The 16622-nt window shown below is 42.0% G+C and overlaps 3 protein-coding genes and 1 non-coding gene across 13 annotated transcripts in view; 2 read left to right on the forward strand and 2 right to left on the reverse strand.

Moving 5' to 3' along the window:
* The window catches only part of srpk2 (SRSF protein kinase 2), a 50033-nt gene extending 47255 nt beyond the window's left edge, over window positions 1–2778 (reverse strand). For 4 of the 8 annotated variants that reach the window (XM_077567209.1, XM_077567207.1, XM_077567206.1 and 1 more), the window contains exon 1: window positions 489–644. In XM_077567209.1, coding sequence (XP_077423335.1) covers window positions 489–577 — 89 coding nt within the window. In that variant the 5' untranslated portion in view covers window positions 578–644. Of the gene's footprint in view, window positions 1–488; window positions 646–763; window positions 971–2615 lie in introns of those variants that run through there. The other 4 variants (XM_077567208.1, XM_077567202.1, XM_077567200.1 and 1 more) reach the window with 2 other exon arrangements.
* trnat-agu (transfer RNA threonine (anticodon AGU)) lies at window positions 2128–2201 on the reverse strand. Its single transcript has one exon. It is a non-coding gene; the product is annotated as a tRNA-Thr (tRNA).
* Window positions 2779–2837: 59 nt separating the features above from the next.
* pus7 (pseudouridine synthase 7) lies at window positions 2838–12091 on the forward strand. 3 transcript variants are annotated; one of them, XM_077567210.1, is made up of 17 exons: window positions 2838–2938; window positions 3841–4131; window positions 4211–4295; window positions 4764–4883; window positions 4965–5106; window positions 6513–6530; window positions 6704–6815; window positions 8226–8303; window positions 8369–8497; window positions 8719–8844; window positions 8922–8983; window positions 9382–9542; window positions 9618–9744; window positions 10363–10464; window positions 10532–10661; window positions 11417–11508; window positions 11623–12091. In XM_077567210.1, exons 1-17 carry the CDS (start codon window positions 2883–2885, stop codon window positions 11757–11759), a joined length of 1968 nt encoding a protein of 655 aa, XP_077423336.1. In that variant the 5' UTR covers window positions 2838–2882; the 3' UTR covers window positions 11760–12091. The 3 variants fall into 3 exon arrangements, with proteins under 3 accessions (XP_077423336.1, XP_077423337.1, XP_077423338.1); XM_077567212.1 differs by having other exon boundaries at window positions 2891–3152; XM_077567211.1 differs by lacking the exon at window positions 6513–6530.
* A 1852-nt stretch (window positions 12092–13943) lies between these two features.
* aplnr2 (apelin receptor 2) lies at window positions 13944–16035 on the forward strand. The gene is made up of 2 exons (XM_077569221.1): window positions 13944–14062; window positions 14712–16035. The coding sequence occupies exon 2, from the start codon at window positions 14771–14773 to the stop codon at window positions 16016–16018; it is 1248 nt and encodes a 415-aa protein (XP_077425347.1). The 5' UTR covers window positions 13944–14062; window positions 14712–14770; the 3' UTR covers window positions 16019–16035.
* Window positions 16036–16622: the final 587 nt, after the last annotated feature.

Consider the following 16622-nt stretch of genomic DNA (forward strand, 5'->3'; position numbering starts at 1 on the left):
ATTAAGGGATGTTTCTGCAATCATCTCATCGACGTGCTACATTTTCATTTCAAGTCGTGTGGTGGGCGATCCCAGTACATTGACAGCAAAGACGAGTATGACCAAAACAGACAACTTCCTGTTGGTGGCAGTGAGTGACGTCACACCAATCCCAACCCGCCATGGAGAGCCCCCGCTCACCTCACACACACTCCAATTCGCATGCACTTTACACAGCCACTGCAGACACTGATAAAAGATTCTCCACACCAGAATCACACACACCCAGCGCCAAGATCAATGTCGACATGTCAACAAACAGGACAAAAATGCATTCATCTTGCAAAATTCTGCTTAGATGCACATCAGTCGTGTATCAACCCAGTTGCAACTTATCTGCAGCATCCAAACGTGCACACAGTGTAGACCGGCGGGCGTCGTGCATACAACGACACCGAACCGCGGCAGACAAACGCTCCCCCACCCCTCAACCCCAGCGCCCGACTTACCTCCGATGATGACCCGGCTTTTCCTTCTTCCCCTTCGGCTTCCTCTTCCTGGACTGCATGGTCAACACTAGTGAGTTGACACCGAGCATGGCATGAGCAACGTCCCGATCCGAGGGGAAAGGGTGCAAGGAAGCAGAGGATGAGAGAGGAGAAGACGTCAGAACGAGGCATGAATCTACGGCGCCACTTCCGGTTCGATTCGGCGCAAATAAAGGCGCAAAAGCAAGGAAGCGGTGGGTTTTTGGAGTTGGGGGGCTTTGCGGGGGATCACGCACCTTTCCTGGAGATCATGTTTTTTTCCTCTTCTTCCTCTCTGGGCAGCAGCAGCAGCCAGCACAGACACGCACACTCTTACATCCACACTGTGTTTCTTTTTTTCCCTTCCTTGGCTCTCTCTGCAGGTCAAAACGGGAATTGCATGCAACTACTACTCGACTCCAGTATGATTCAGGGGCGACTGCAGGATCTGGAATTTAGGGGTACTTAAACCCCGAAGAAAAAGTTGAATTAACATACACTATTTGCGCTTTCAAAATAAATATCATACTGAGAATGTATTGGTTTGGACGTTTTACAATAGATTTTAAGTTAATAAAATAACTTCTAGTCCCGAATGGCCACCGTACTTCCTTGTTACGTTCTCTACTACTTTTCCTGATGTAATGCTAAATTTAGTCGGCACGCCTTTCACGGACTTACATATGAACTAGAAAATGTGTGTTAAGTCTGTAAGGCTGAATGAAAACTGTGGAATGATGTTGAATGGCATGGAATGAATGATGCACAAGGACCTGGAAAGAGCTGAACAATTAAAAGTTGGAACGGTTAGAATCGGTGAATAAATGTAGAAATTACAGCAGAAAAAAATCAAAAAAGGGATAGGGTTTGAAGAATCAAGTAGGGTAAGGCGTGAATTTGGGGGATGGAAAAATGGAAGTGACCATGGCGAGAATATTTTGAAATTGGAATCACGAAAATCGGATGTATTATATGACTGGAGTAAGTGATGAAGAATCAATTAGAAAATGGGGTAAGGTTTGAAGAATCAGGTCGGAAATGGAGTAAGGTTTGAAGAATCAAGTAGAGAATGGATTATTAATCATCCCTTAAGTGAACGGAAAGAGTTCAATATTTAGAATGTCACTGTGAAATGATGTAGATGTGTAATGTTGAATGAATGTGAAATAATAGGGTATAAAATAGGGTAACTAAGGCGTGAATTTTGGAACTGAAAAATATGGAAGAGCTCATGGCGTGAATTAGTGGAATATATTGAAATTGGAATTAAGTAAATCGGATTAAAAATGTGGAAGTAAATGTGAAATTTTGAATCTTCCATTAAGAATAAATGGGAGGAAATAGGGTACAACATTAGGAATTGTGGGTAAGGCGTGAATATTTGGAATAAGAAAAATACAACCTAGAATAGCGTGAATTTTTGGAATATGTTAAAATTGGAATGACGAGAATCGGATGAATTATGTGGAACTAGATAGATGCCGAAAAAGTGGGAAGTTTGAAGTATAGGAATAAAGTGTGTGAAGGCCACAGCCTTTTACAATAATGTAAGTCCGTGTTATTATGACACTTCTCCACAAATCAACACTGGCTTGTTTACTTGAGGAAAGAAGAAATAAAAAGGCACCGCTGGGATTCGAACCCAGGATCTCCTGTTTACTAGACAGGCGCTTTAACCAACTAAGCCACGGCGCCGGTGGCCAGATCGCCCACATTTCGATACATATGCTTATACAACCAGAGGCACTCGACGCAAATAATTTTTACCAGTATTTACCTAAATACATACAACGTTGTTGTTTATTGTGTGATAAGAACGTACAAGAAAACTACCCCTCGCCAAAGGAAACGTAAAATTTCAATTGTGTGCCTTAGTACAGTAGAACTACTCGTCGCTAGGCTTTTTTGTTTTTATGTCAGTTAGTTTGATCGCTTTCTTTAGGCGGACTAACCTATCAGGTTATCCCGATTTAATTAAGTATTTCAACTTATTATTATTAAAACACTTAAATAGTGTGAAAACACGCTAAATGTTACTTAAGGGGATACAAAATAACAGTATAAGGTGGCCGTAAACGAGTATCCTCCGTTGCAAATATCTTCACTCACCCGTTGATGCACATTCTACTGCTTTAAAGACAAGTATAAACTCATAGTTTGTGAGTTGTATACTCCAGCTCACGCTAAACGTAATCTGGTTGATTCTGCACCAATTACTCAAAAGTCTTAGTCATAGAAACACATTCTTGCGTCATGTGAGGGCAACGTGGACGGCGCATGCTTTGATCTCGCCTTTTCAGATATCTGTCCGATGATTATTATTTTTTATAAACTGTGGGCGGGGTTTGTTGTAAAACCCCGGAAGTAAATACGCGCATGCGCTCATCTGTACACACGTGTGTAGTAGGTCGTGCTGCTCTCTCCACACTCAGGTAGTTTGAACCAGTTTTTAGGGATAAAACCTTTTATTCACTTAATTCGCAATTTAGCTCCATTATTGCGTACATAATACATTGCTAACGTATATTTAACGCTGCCAAGCTAGCACATTCGATCCTATTTCTCCCCGTGTTTTTGGCACCTTGTGCTAACATCCGCGGATGCTAAGCTACTCTTCTCAATTTTACACCTAACATTTCTTAAAGGGTAAGTGGCAAGCTTGTTTTAGAGATTGCGCATAATTGTGTTCATCTTTGTTTTCATTTGTTGTTAGATATTGGGAACAAAATGCTAATGTTATGTCATCGCTTTGCATTGACTCGAATCAGACATGCAGTGTTTTTCAAAATACAGTTGTTTAAAGCTACTTGTTGTAATATCTGTCTAAATCCTCCAAGGATCAAGAATTATGGAACACTTTAGATTACATACACTAATTCTAGTCTTGCTGAAATGCCTGTCTCAAGCGAGCGCTCATCTGGCCCTCAAAATACTGCTCAGCCAATGGCGAGTGCAACTTTCGTTTCCATGACAACTAAGGACAGACTGAGTATTTCAACTACAGTGGCTTTTTGGGCAAGCTCACCCTTCTTCATTTTGCTGACAACGGTATGCATAACAACAGGCCTGAATCTCTCCGATGAGGCGTAATAGCGGGCTGGCTATCGCCAGTGAGTGCATGCTGACCGCTTGCTCCTTTTTACCAGCAAAGGCATTTGCCAGGATTAATATTAAAAAAAGTATCTACCTTCCACAACTATATTTTATTTCCTTATTAAAAGCCAACCTTCAATTTCCTAAATTCCTGTCTTATTTGCATAAATTTCTGTTGATTCTCATGTATTGTTTCCAGTATGTCACAATGTTTTTTTAAAAAAAAAATTATGCATCCCAGCTTGCTTACAATGGATGAATCCAAGCCGGAATCGGCTCCAGTCGTCCCTGGGGAGAAGAGAGGCTGCCCGGAGGATGAGGAAGACGAAGCAGCTGTGACCAAGAGAGCCAAACTTGAGGATGAACACGAGAACGGCGCTCCTCGGGGACAAATGAGCGGTGGTGAGGAGGAGGAAGATGGCAGCGGCGAGACATTTGCCGACATGATGAAGCACGGCCTCACCGAGCTGGACGTGGGCATTTGCAAGTATGTCAGCAGTCAAGAGGGTTTCTCGGGAATCCTGAAGGAAAGGTTTGTTCTCGAAGAGCATACGCTTTTCTTCCGCCGCCTTTCTCGCACAGCTATTGATTGATTTATCATTTATGCTCAGGTACTCTGATTTTGTGGTGCATGAAATCAGCAAAGAAGGAAAAATTGTGCACTTGGATGACCTCTCGATTCCCGAAGAGGTTCAGGTAAGCCAAACATCCACTCGTAATACTCTGGTCAAAATGACTGAAGTTGAATCGATATGCAGCGTATGGGTTTTGTTACCATGACGACCGGGACCAAACTACTGGAATTCTTTCAGTCACTGTAGCTGATCCATGCAGGTGGCGCATGCAGCCGATACGTTGTCAAACACAATATTCCCCTGCCCCACAACAACTTAGTTGAGTGTTAGAGTATGCGCTGTTATCAGGAGCTAATGCTATTAGCTAATGTTAATCTAAGGTTACATTGCAGCTTTCACATTTAATGAGTGGCCAAGCACTCCAGACACAACTATTAGTCTACAAGCCAATTAAAGACAGTTTTCCCGAATGTGTCTCATTTAAGAAGTGTAATGGTCTATTTTGTTTTCTTTTTTTCATTTGTGAAGCTGTCTGCGCAGTGTTTGTTTGGACAGATTTTATATTGTTTACGTGTGTTTGCTCCATCAGGAAGCAGCAGCAGAAGAAGAAAATCCAACGCCTGATTGCACCGTACTGACGGAGGAGCAGAAGAAGCAGCTTGGGGACCTACAGCTGTTCAAGAACAAAGAGAGCTCCGTCTCCATTGAGGTGATATAACATTTGCTGGATCCTTATTTATGTTGGGTTGGCAAGCGGCAGGTCTTAAAGCCCGGTTTATCGATTTCATAGGGGGATGAGTCAAAGGAAAAGCGGACACTGGTTCACAAAGCCATCAAAACTCAATTTCCCGGCCTGGAGACAAAGACGGAGGAGAAAGATGGTCGCAGGTTCATCGTGGCCTACCATGCTGCTGGAAAGAAGGCTCTGGCTGGTGAGTGGAGGCATAAAATCACTTAATAGAATGCGACAACCATGGTTCAACACAAAAATATAATTCATATTTCACAACATTGTTTTCCATTGGAAGTAATGGAATTCTGGTTAGCATTTTAAGTCACTCAAGTGATCAAATACGTTATCAAATGCATGACGATAAAGCTGGATTGCGCTGCAGGTCAAAGTGTCCAATCCCGATTTAATGCCTATACTTGATTTCCGCGACGGTCTATTTCCATGTAAGTTTAATGGTTTCAATGTTTAATCAAATAACTTAAAAAAAAAAAAAAAAAAAAGGTTGACGTACAATTTCTGCCTTGAAGCTCCACCGGGATAATTTTTCCACACAGACTAATATTACTGCAATCGCGTGCACCCTCCCTCCATGTACTGTAAAAATGGAAAGGAGGACTTGATAAAAGACAAAGGGTCCTAAATTGGGGATCATTTAACTAGTGTTGTTCCGATACCAATACTGGTATCGGCAGAGGCCCTGATACTGCATTAAAACATCGGTATCGGTGAGTACTAACAAGTAACATGCCCATACCATTAATTCTGACGCTAATATAGGACTTTGGATGCAGCATCTTGTGTCTTGCTCATGCATGACATTCACTGATGTGTGACATGTTCTCTTTCACTGCCAGGACAGCTTTTTTCATGTTGAGAAAAAAAAACGTAGGTATCGCTATGGCATTGGCATCGGCCGATACTGCAAAGCTGGGTATCGGAATCGGTATCAGGGGCCAAAAACTGTATCAGAACAACACTGCATTTAACACTAGACAAGAAAGATAAAATGCACTGCACACATCACCAACTGTAAGGAACTAATGTTGGCTAATTTAATATAGCATAACAGGTACTTTTTTGTATAGTTCAAATTCACTTGCTTTACTAAACAAATGGTAAAAAAATAAATAAAAAACAGTATACAGATAGCCAACTTAAGACTCTTAATTAGCTGGCACCCATGTCACTTACCAGGACAGTTCCCGCCTTTTTAAATCCTGACAAGCTCAAAGTCACCAATAATACAGTAGAACATGATGATGGCGATTGTAAGTGGACAAAAATAATATCTTCACCTCATCTACATGTTGTTGTGTTTAGTAATGCAAAATCAAATCTTATTTGATTGGTTGATTCATTGATGGGAGCGTAAATTCAGCCTGAAGCACTTGCATGATTTCTCAGGATGTAAACCCCTCATTGAAGTTCTGATGTGGCTCATCACTCACTGTGAATGCCTGCCCGATCCCTTTTTCCCGTCCATTCAAACCACAGTCCAGTCCCGGTCATGGGTTTGTTTGTGCATGCGCCTCAGCTCCTCGCTCGCAAGCGTCTTATGCTCAGTAACACTCTTTTATTGTCTATATTTTGCTGTTCTTGGGATAGAGGTGAAGACATCAGCAGGTAAGACGTTCCTCTCCACAAGTAAGCACAGGAGGTGTTAAAGCAGGTTTTGCCATTCTGTTAACACTTTAGCTGACTAAAGTAGACTTTATTCTCTCAAGGTGAACGTCTCAATATGATTTTACACGTTTAATGTGTGCGTGTTTTTTTTTTTCTCCGTTTCCTTTTCAAAGCACCAAGGAAACACTTCTGGCCCAAAAACCGCGGCAGCTTTTGCCATTTTGTGCTGTACAAGGAGAACAAGGACACGATGGATGCCATCAATGTGCTGTCAAAGTTCCTCAGGTATGAATGTCGTTGAAGTTCTCCGTTAACACTCGCAAACACCATTTTTGTGGAGTTAGTTTATAACTCATTGAAAACTAGTCTCAGTTTTTCTCTATTACACCAAGTTTTTGAGCTTTTGGTTCTCAGTTTTCTTTAAAATATGAAATTAATGTGTATGTATGTAAATAAAACGCTAAGATGTAATAGTTACAAGCTTTGAAAATTGCAATTTTGGAATCAGTATGCCGGTTTTAGTATTCATCAGCATAAAAATCTAACTTGCCAGATTTCTTTTTTTTCTTCTAATATGTTCCCCAGCAATAAATGGCGCAATGTGAGACGGGTTGTTCATTATCAAATAAAAACACCACAGCCTACTATTTTTCCTCAGAAAATGAACTCCACTACACATATTGTTTCATGAAAGATGTTTTTTTTTTTTTTTTTGTATGCATTTTGGATGTAGATGTAAAGGTGCTATACAAATAAAGTTATTACAGACGCTCCCCAACTTACGAACGAGTTACGTTCCGAGCGATCGTTCGTAAGGTGAATTTGTTCGTAAGTTGCTTCAGTGCTATATTTTGTATTATAATTTATGTTTAAAGAGAATACGTACAGTACTGTACTACGTATGTTAGAGAGAGAGAGCGAGAGACACACACAGTATGTACATGTACGTAATAAGATAAATAAAATGAAGTTTAACTTACTTTTGGAAGATGTACTCGATGCTTAAGGATTTGATGGAGGAGGAAGAGGAGTATTTAATATCATGAGAGGTTATTCGTCGTCGCTGGAATGGGCTTCAAAAGTTACTTCCTCCTCCGTAACTTCAATGTAGGAAGAAGTTGAGGGTCGCGGAGAAGAAGATGAGGGTTGATGAGTATCTTCCTTGGAGGATTTACTAGAAACTGGCCGAAAGAAGCGATCTAACTACGATTGCACAGTTTTCTTCTTTTTTCATCATAAATGATGCGGTAGCACTGTATGGCATCATTCAATTGATTTGCAACCTTTGTGCAACGTTCAATATTTGGGTCTTGCTGCTCGAAGAGTGCGATGGCTTTATCTATGAGCGACAGGCGTTTCTTCTTCTTCCTCCTCCTCGACACGTTGCTGAGCCTCCAATGCTGGGTGAGCTCTCACAGCGCCAAGCGTCGGTATTAGCGGCGGAGAGAAGCACTACAGTACTCGGAAAAAGGTGCGCAATAAAACATCTAACTTACAGCATCTCTTTCCGAACATTTTTTGACATGCGCGCAGACATGTTCGTATGTACCGTTGTTCGTAACTCGAATGTTCGTAAATAGGGGAGCGTCTGTACTATATTCGCTGTTAAGCTGTGGGGCAGGATCCTACCACTAGGTGGCATCCATCTATTTTCTTGGTCTTGGCTCCACTGACTTACCTCTTTTTTTTTTTTAGGCTCAGACCCAACATGTTCTCCTATATGGGCACAAAAGACAAGAGGGCCATCACCGTGCAGGAGATCGCTGTGCTCAAGTGAGTGTGGAAGAGGTGGTAGGCCGTCTGCGGCTGATGTCAGGAACCTTCTGTCTCTGTCTCAGGATCACAGCAGAGAGGTTGGCCCACCTCAACAAGTGCCTGATGAACCTCAAGGTGGGAAATTTCTCCTACAAGAATCACCCTCTCAAGCTGGGAGAGCTGCAGGGGAACCACTTCACAGTGGTCATCAGGTATGTGAAATGTTGTGCTTCGTTTGGAGGGAGTTCTTTGCTAGGAATGCCTGTAACATCTTACATATTATTATTATTATTATATACATAAGAAATTGTATTATGCGTACATCTTTATTATTACTGATGGAATCAATAAACAATCGTAATGTGTATTTAGCTAAGCGACTCCTAATTTTTCAGTTTGACCACTTCCTAGTCACTTAATATCTTCACACCAGGAACATCTCAGGAACCGACGCGCAGGTCCATCAAGCCGTGACGTCCCTCAAGCAGACGGGTTTTATCAACTACTACGGCATGCAGCGCTTCGGCACCACAGCTGTGCCCACGCAGCAAGTCGGCAGGTAACGCCGTCCCGCACACACGGCACCTTCGCTCACACTATAGATACTAATCAAATTTCCTTCTTCTGTTGCCACAGGGCCATCCTGAAGAATGACTGGAAGCAAGTGGTGGATTTAATTCTGAAGCCTCGTCCCGGAGGTTCGATGGCATTCATAATCCACTTGTAACTCTTTGACTGCCAGACGTTTTCAGAAAAGGGATGCCTTGGGTGCCAGCCGATTTAAGCATTTTTGACTGATCTTTCAAGGTCCACAGAAAATTATGTGTTTGGACTATGGAAACACACATACTACCAAATGAAAGATTGGACTCTCATCTTTCATCAGAAAAAAAAGTTTGTTTCTACCTTATTCCGTTTTTCAGTAATCAACAATAGAAAATGGTTAGTTTCACCTCTGTTTTGAAAAAACGTATTTTAACATCGTTGGCACTCCTCCATAGGATTTTACTAAACGTTATTTAACGTTTTTGGCAGTCAAAGAGGTAATGGAATTTGGTGGCGCCGCTAACGTTTTACGTCATACGTTTCCTCGCAGCGGAGAAAGAATTCCTGGTGCGCTGCAGGGACGAGTGGGCCAAGACTCAGGACCCTGAAGCGGCCCTGAAGAAGCTGCCCAACAAGCGCTGTGTGGAGGGCCAGCTGCTGCGGGGCCTGTCCCAGCACGGCAAAAATAACATTGTCACTGCCTTTGGACTGGTTAGTGAAAACGATTTGGAAATTTGGAGCGAAGGCCTTTAGTCATGTTGTGCTGTTCTGTGTCCTTTCATACAGATCCCCCGAAACAACCGCCTGATGTACATTCACAGCTACCAAAGTGTGGTGTGGAACACCATGGTTAGCCGCCGGATCGACGCCTTTGGGTTAACAGCCGTGGAGGGCGACCTGGTGCTCCGGGGAAGTTAGTATCTGTCCTTGGATTGCTGACTGTGTTAGACAGGATACCGTATTTTCCGCACAATAAGGCACACCTAAAAGCCTTTCATTTTCGAAAAAAATTGATAGTGCGCCTTATAATCCCATGCGCCTTATATGTGGATCAAAATTGGTTAAGTAAGCTCCATCTAGTGGATGCTTAATGCAATCTCTCAGCAACTACAGTTTCCTTCTGTGCGCCTTATAATGCGGTGCACCTTTTATATATATATATTTTTTTAGTAGGCCATTCATTGAAGGTGCGCCTTATAATCTGATGCGCCTTATAGTGCGAAGAATACTATATATATATATATATATATATATATATATATATATATATATATATATATATATATATAAATTTTTAGCAAACAAACAATGCAAACTGCATAACGACAAAAACAGTCAAGAGCATCCCATGACCAAATTTTAAAAAATGTATAAATTTTCAAAGGAAAAAAATTAAATAGAGGTTATGTCATGTGATACCAGCACGACTGACAACAAACAACCTCTCGGAACCCATTGTGTTCGTAAGTTGAGGACTACCTGTACTATAATTCTGGTCTTTACGAGAATGACAATGATTGTTTCCCTAAAGCCAAAGCACACATCCTGTCAGAAGAGGAGGCAAAGAGCCACTCCATACACGACATTGTGATGCCGCTCCCAGGCTTCGATGTCATCTACCCCTCTCACCACGGTAAGAACGCAATATCGCTGTTTTAAAAATAAAGAAATATGGTAAAATGTGTGTGTGTGTGTGGCAGTGGGTAAAGGTTACAGAGAGATGCTGACCGCAGACGGGCTGGATATCGACAACATGCGTCACAAAATTAAGGACTACTCACTGGCTGGAGCCTACAGACGCGTCCTCATCAGGCCCAGCGATGTCAGCTGGTGGGTGCTCCTTTTGACCACTGGCCCGTCCGTGTGTCTGCCACGGCATCCACTAGCTTGCACAAACACTTTTTTCTAATGAATTATTCTCATGCATTATAGTGTTGATAACTCGATTCCCAGGAAAGACTTGGTCACGTTACGTCGTTAGATGTTTTTCATTGGGAGGGGCTGTTTAGGATCTGCTGCTATGACCTTTGAAACTGCAAGCACTTGAGTGGTAATAAGCCAAACCACCAGCAGAGGGTAGCGGTGCAACGTTTTAGATTCCAAAAGCATTTTAAATAGAATGAAAAAACTGTTTTACTAAGTTTAAGTGCCAGAGAGGTAAAGTTATCAAAATGTTTTATGATATGGTCTCCCTATTGCAAATTTTAACCTATTGTGAGTAGGTAAACAACCATTAGTTTTGTTCGTAACATAACATTTACAGTAAAGTGTTTTTATGCACTATTTTAACATTCAACTGTTTCTTATTCAGCACTGCTCCATCACTTAATGCATTTAAAAATGACACCCAACGTAGTGGAATTTGATATGCAAGAAAAATCTTGTTTACATATTAACCTAAATCTTAATCAAGGTTTCACTAGACAAGTGTTTGAGCCAACGGACATATTTTACATCTCAAAAAAAATGTGACCGCCAAACACAAAAACTGGATAAACGGGTTAATTGTAAATATCCCACAGCACTCTGGAACCACTCTACGAGACCGTTTAAAATTCAATGCACTCTGTGTCTTTTCTGTGTAGGGAGGTGATCGAGTACGACGACCCCAAGATCTCTCTGGTTCATACTGACTTTGAGAAACTTGAGAACAAACCAGCGCCGGTTTTCAACAAAGGTCAGAAGAAAAGTTTCTGTGAACAACAAAAACACAAACAATGCTTTGCATATAAAATCTAGAATAAACATATAATCATGATTTCTTTCTTTCTTTTACTTAACCTCGTAACAGAAGGGAAGTACCGCGCTCTTCGGCTGGAGTTCTCGCTGCCACCCTCCACGTACGCCACCATGGCCATACGGGAAGTGCTCAAATTGGACACCAGCATTAAGAAACAAACGCAGCTCAACACCACCTGGCTCAACTGACGCCGGGACGCCGGCCTCAATATTAGGTACACCCGCACAAGCAAATTGCCTGGCCTTTTCGTCATAGCAGCGCTTCTTGTTGCCCGCTATTGTAGGGCGTGAGTGTGACTGGCTTGTTTTATTTTATTTTTCCTTTTAACCATCTAAAAGCACTGATAAGTGTTTTATTTTTTTTGATGTTTTAACTTTCTAAATTACATCAGTGCAGAGATGGGGATTTTCTTATCTGCTTGTGCAGAATTTTGAGGCTTTCTTTTTTTAAGAATAACATTCAAATGAATGTACGAGCGACTCCAGCAGAGAGGATGAAATAAAATCACTGAGAAACTGTCTGTTTTTTGTTGTTGTTGCTGTTTTTTTGGGGGGTGGGGCATAAAACACTCTAGAATACATTCTATTTGCAGGTAGTTGGCAAAATGTACTGCACTCCTAATACTAAGGAGAACACTGAAAAATTTAACTCATTCACTGCCATTGACGGCTATAGACGTCAAAAAATTATTTGCATTATTTCTATTAGTTAAACATTTTTTCCCCCACTTTTGTTAACAAGAGAATGAAAACCTAGATTTTTTTTTATTGTACATTTAAAACAGATAACATTTTTGATTAATCGTGAATTAACTAGTGAAGTCATGCAATTCATTACGATTAAAAATTGTAATCGCCTGACGCTCCTAATTTTTTAAATAATCTTTTCTTTCTTTTTTAAATCGTCAGGCGATTAAAATTCTTAATTGTAATTAATTGCATGCCTTCAATAGTTAACTCACGATTAATTTTTATTTTTTAAATTTATTTTTTTTATCACATTTTATATCGGTTCTAAATGTACACTTTTTTATCTCTAGATTTTCATACTCTTAACAAAAGTGGAAAAAAAATGTTAAACTAATAAAAATTGTTCAAATGAATTTTTGACGTCTATAGCCGTCAATGGCAGTGAATGAGTTAATATTCTGGGAAAATGTGATTTTTATTTTTATTTTTTACAAAACAGTTAATATTCATTACAATATTTTAATTTCATGTTTAAATTGTAATTTTTTTTGTGAAGTCATAACTATATCCAAATTTTCCAAATTATTTATGACTATTCTTCAACATAACTAACTCGCCAACTTTAAAACATTAGATTACTGGTAAGTACACTTTTAATTGTGCTGTCTTCCAAGCGTGTATTAGAAAGCACAGAAAATTCAAACAGCTAGACCGGATGTATCATAGTATTCTTTAATCGTTAATGTTTAGTTGTACATGCAGGGGATGTGGATTAAAAACATATAGAATCTATTTGGTGCTTCTCACTCAGATGGGCCAGCCTTTGTTTGCGCCATGGGAACGCTTGTATTTGCTCCACTTTTATTTCCTTATACACTGTTTGTGCGTGCGTGTTGACTTGCCAAAAGAAAAGACGGGAAAGTATGTGGAAGCATCTGTTCCCGTAACAACAGCCCGATGCTAACGTGACCTCTGCACTTGCTGTTTACTGTTGGGAGCATCTGGGCTGTTTACACAGCAACCCCATGCCAAGCTAATGTAGTCGCAGTCTAAAAAAAATTTGATCTATTTTGTCCTTCGGGGAAAAAAAAGATATTTGAAGTTAAAATTTAACTCTGGAAGGATACCAGAAAGAGAAATCCTAAAAAATGTATATATATTCTCACAATGAATTTAAAAAATATATATATATTTTTTAAGTGTTTTATTTGTCCTTCCAGTTCAGTGTGAAAATCAACTATTCAGCGATCAACAAACACTATTCAGAAAAGTATAGAATTTTTTTTATTTATTTTTTTCAATATTTGTGAAATAATTGTAATGTCTGCTATGCTCTCATGAGTTCTCTTATGTTGCTCTTGATTGTATGTTGACTTTAAGTGTTTGTCGGCTTGTTGTTTGCGGGGGGGAGAAACAACAAATTGAGCACACATTTGTATGGACATGCATTTGGATACAATGAATTAATTAGTGTTTTGCATCTGTGTGTCTGTGCAAGCAGACTATAGCGTGTCCCATTGTGTCTCCCGGGAAGTGTCTGTGTGCTTGAGTTGTGTGGGAGGGGGTGCTGTTTGCAAGTCTCGTAACTGCCGGTGTGGTCTGCTATGAGGACAAGTAAGAGGGGAGGGGGGGGGGTGTAGGTGAGGGCACGGGCAGGTCATAGCTCATATAGCCTATAAGAGACACCATCTTCACCATGCAGGTTTCAGAAAGAAAGCTACGAGAGAGCAAGGAGAGAAGATTTTTATTTTTATTTTTTTTCCTGTAATGGATTTCAACTCAAGCTGATGGAGTGTCTGCAGGTAAGTGAACTTCAGGTTAACCACTTTTTAACTACAGAAATAAAAAGTCTACACACCCCTATTTAAATTGTGATATTAAGATAAAATTAGACCAAGATGAATCAAAACGAGTCACCCCTATTATTAATGTGACCTATAAAACGGACAAGTTTTTAATATTTTCATGAGGAGAAGTAAAAATACAAGAACTTGAGCTGAACTTTTTGGCCAGAAAGATATGTTTGGCGCAAACAAGTTAAACAACACTTGTCATTGGCAAAATAACACATCTATATTGATGTGTGATGTTGGCAGCACCATGTCCTGCGGCTGTTTTTTCTTCAGCTGGAATGGGGCCTTACACAAGGTGGAAGGAGTTATGAACAGTTCAAAATGGCAGTCAGTGTTTGTTCAAAAAATGTCAGGCTTCTGCCAGAAAGGATAAAAAATAATGCCTCGGAGTCCCTTATTGTGTCAGGTGACTGCATTTGACCTAAATTTGAATGTGACGGGTTAATTCTGAACACAGACACCTTCCCAATTATATTAGGGTGTGCACACTTTTGCAACAACATTACATTGAATCTCCCGACAACCTAGGCCACTCCAGCCCAAAAGGTGATTAAAAGAACATGGCTAATGTTTCTACAAACTGTTTTTACTCGCATAGATCAGCACAGCCAAGTCAAGAAGAGCAAACAACTAATCCGAGTTGGAAAGATCGTTTAAATGGAGACCAACATCTCAGACGCAGACTCCCTGACCTCCCCTTTGCCTCCTTTCTTCCAATGCGACTACACGGACTGGTCCCCTTCCTTCTCCATCATCCCCTCCGTCTACCTGCTGGCCTTTGTGCTGGGTTGCCTGGGCAACAGTCTAGTGCTTTGGGCCTACCTGGACCGAACCGGCGGGAGGAGGAGTCATCCCGTGGGATTTCAGAGGCTGTGTTGCCAAACCGAGCAGGAGCGTAGCTCGACCGGCTCCTGCTCCTCATCTCTCAGGACCCCGCCCCCGTCCCGCTCCCTGACGGACTCTCTGATAGCTAGCTTAGCATTAGCTGACCTCTGCTTCCTGGTGACACTTCCCCTGTGGGCGGCGTACACAGCCCTGGGGTACCACTGGCCTTTCGGGCAGACGCTATGCCAGCTGAGCAGCTTCCTAATCGCCCTCAACATGTACGCCAGCGTCTTCAGTCTGAGCGTGCTCAGTGTGGAGCGCTACTGGGTCCTAACCGGATGCCCCCGCCGCCGCCCCCTCAGCCGGGCCTCATGGCCGCTGGTGGGTTTATGGCTGCTGGCGGGGGTGCTGGCGCTTCCCGGCTTGCTTCTGCGTTCAGTGCAGGAGTCCGACTGGCCGGATGAGTCGGGTTCGATAGCGTGCCAGATGGACTACTCCGTGCTGATCGGAGACGAGCCAGACGAGGATGAGAGAGAGCGTGCCCAGATGTGGTGGGCGGCGGTCCTGAGCCTCAAATCCACATTGCTCGGCTTCCTGTTGCCCCTCGTCGTCCTGCTGGTCTGCTACTGTTCCCTGGCCCGTTTACTCAGCAGGCACTTCGGCCGCGGGCCTCGACCCGACCGGCGCCGCCAGCGCAGGCTCCTCAGGGTCATCGTGACGCTAGTGTTGGCCTTCTTCTTGTGCTGGCTGCCCCTGCACGTCAACAAGACGTTGTCCCTGCTCCTGGAGTTCGGGTTTCTGCCGTACTCTTGCACCTTGGATCAGATCCTGCTGGCGGCCCACCCGTATGTCACCTGCGTGGCCTATCTCAACTCCTGCCTCAACCCGCTGCTCTACGCCGCCTGCGACCCGTCCTTCTGCAAGAGATGTAGGCGGACGCTCCTGCTGCTGTGTGGAGCGCGGAGGAGGAAGAAGGTGAAAAGGAAGGAGTCACAGAAGGGGGAGGAAAGCTTGGACGGTCCTACGAGAACACCTAACGAAACGGCAGACAAGACACAGGCAGTGATCACTGAAGGGTGAGCAGACCCGGACAAGACCTAAACACGATGGAACGGACTATCCGGGTCATGACACCAAATGGAAAGTTCTTAGCGACTCTTCACCTGGACAGAAAGGGAAAAAACAGCGACTAGGGAGGGATGCGAAAGCAATGGGCATAACAGCCGTATCAACAACTGTAATAGTCTCATGATGATAGCAACACTGATGGTAATGGTCCCCGGCCTTACCTCACTACTAAGTGACATACTCTTGTACTCACCCTCTGCCACATTTAAGCACTCGTGCAAGGACAAGTGTTCATATATTGCCTTGGAACACGGGTCAAACTCAAGGACCAGAGGCGAGATCTGTCACATTATGTTATAAAATTCGAAACAAATAAAAACTGTTTCAAATAATATTGAAGTATTGATTGAACATGTTCAATGTTTCCTGTTAACCTTCCTGTACATTTGTGTCTCATGCAGGAAAAACTACTTTAAACTTTTTTATCATGCAGTAAGTATTTTTCTTATATATTTGCACTCTATTGTTTTTGCATGAAAAATAAAATGGTGCAAACTCAAACATGCCTTTTTGTTTTATAGTACTGTATCTGACTTTTTTTAATTTTGCATTTGTT

Source organism: Vanacampus margaritifer, chromosome 6 (assembly GCF_051991255.1).
Source record: "Vanacampus margaritifer isolate UIUO_Vmar chromosome 6, RoL_Vmar_1.0, whole genome shotgun sequence".
NCBI lineage: Eukaryota > Metazoa > Chordata > Actinopteri > Syngnathiformes > Syngnathidae > Vanacampus > Vanacampus margaritifer.

Coding starts and splice junctions, on each gene's coding strand:
- pus7 (XM_077567210.1), top strand. CDS start 2,883: ATGCGCTCATCTGTACACACGTGTGTAGTAGGTCGTGCTGCTCTCTCC. Junction 8,845..8,921: donor CCCACGCAGCAAGTCGGCAG/GTAACGCCGTCC, acceptor CTGTTGCCACAG/GGCCATCCTGAAGAATGACT. Junction 8,984..9,381: donor TCTGAAGCCTCGTCCCGGAG/GTTCGATGGCAT, acceptor GTTTCCTCGCAG/CGGAGAAAGAATTCCTGGTG.
- aplnr2 (XM_077569221.1), top strand. CDS start 14,771: ATGGAGACCAACATCTCAGACGCAGACTCCCTGACCTCCCCTTTGCCT.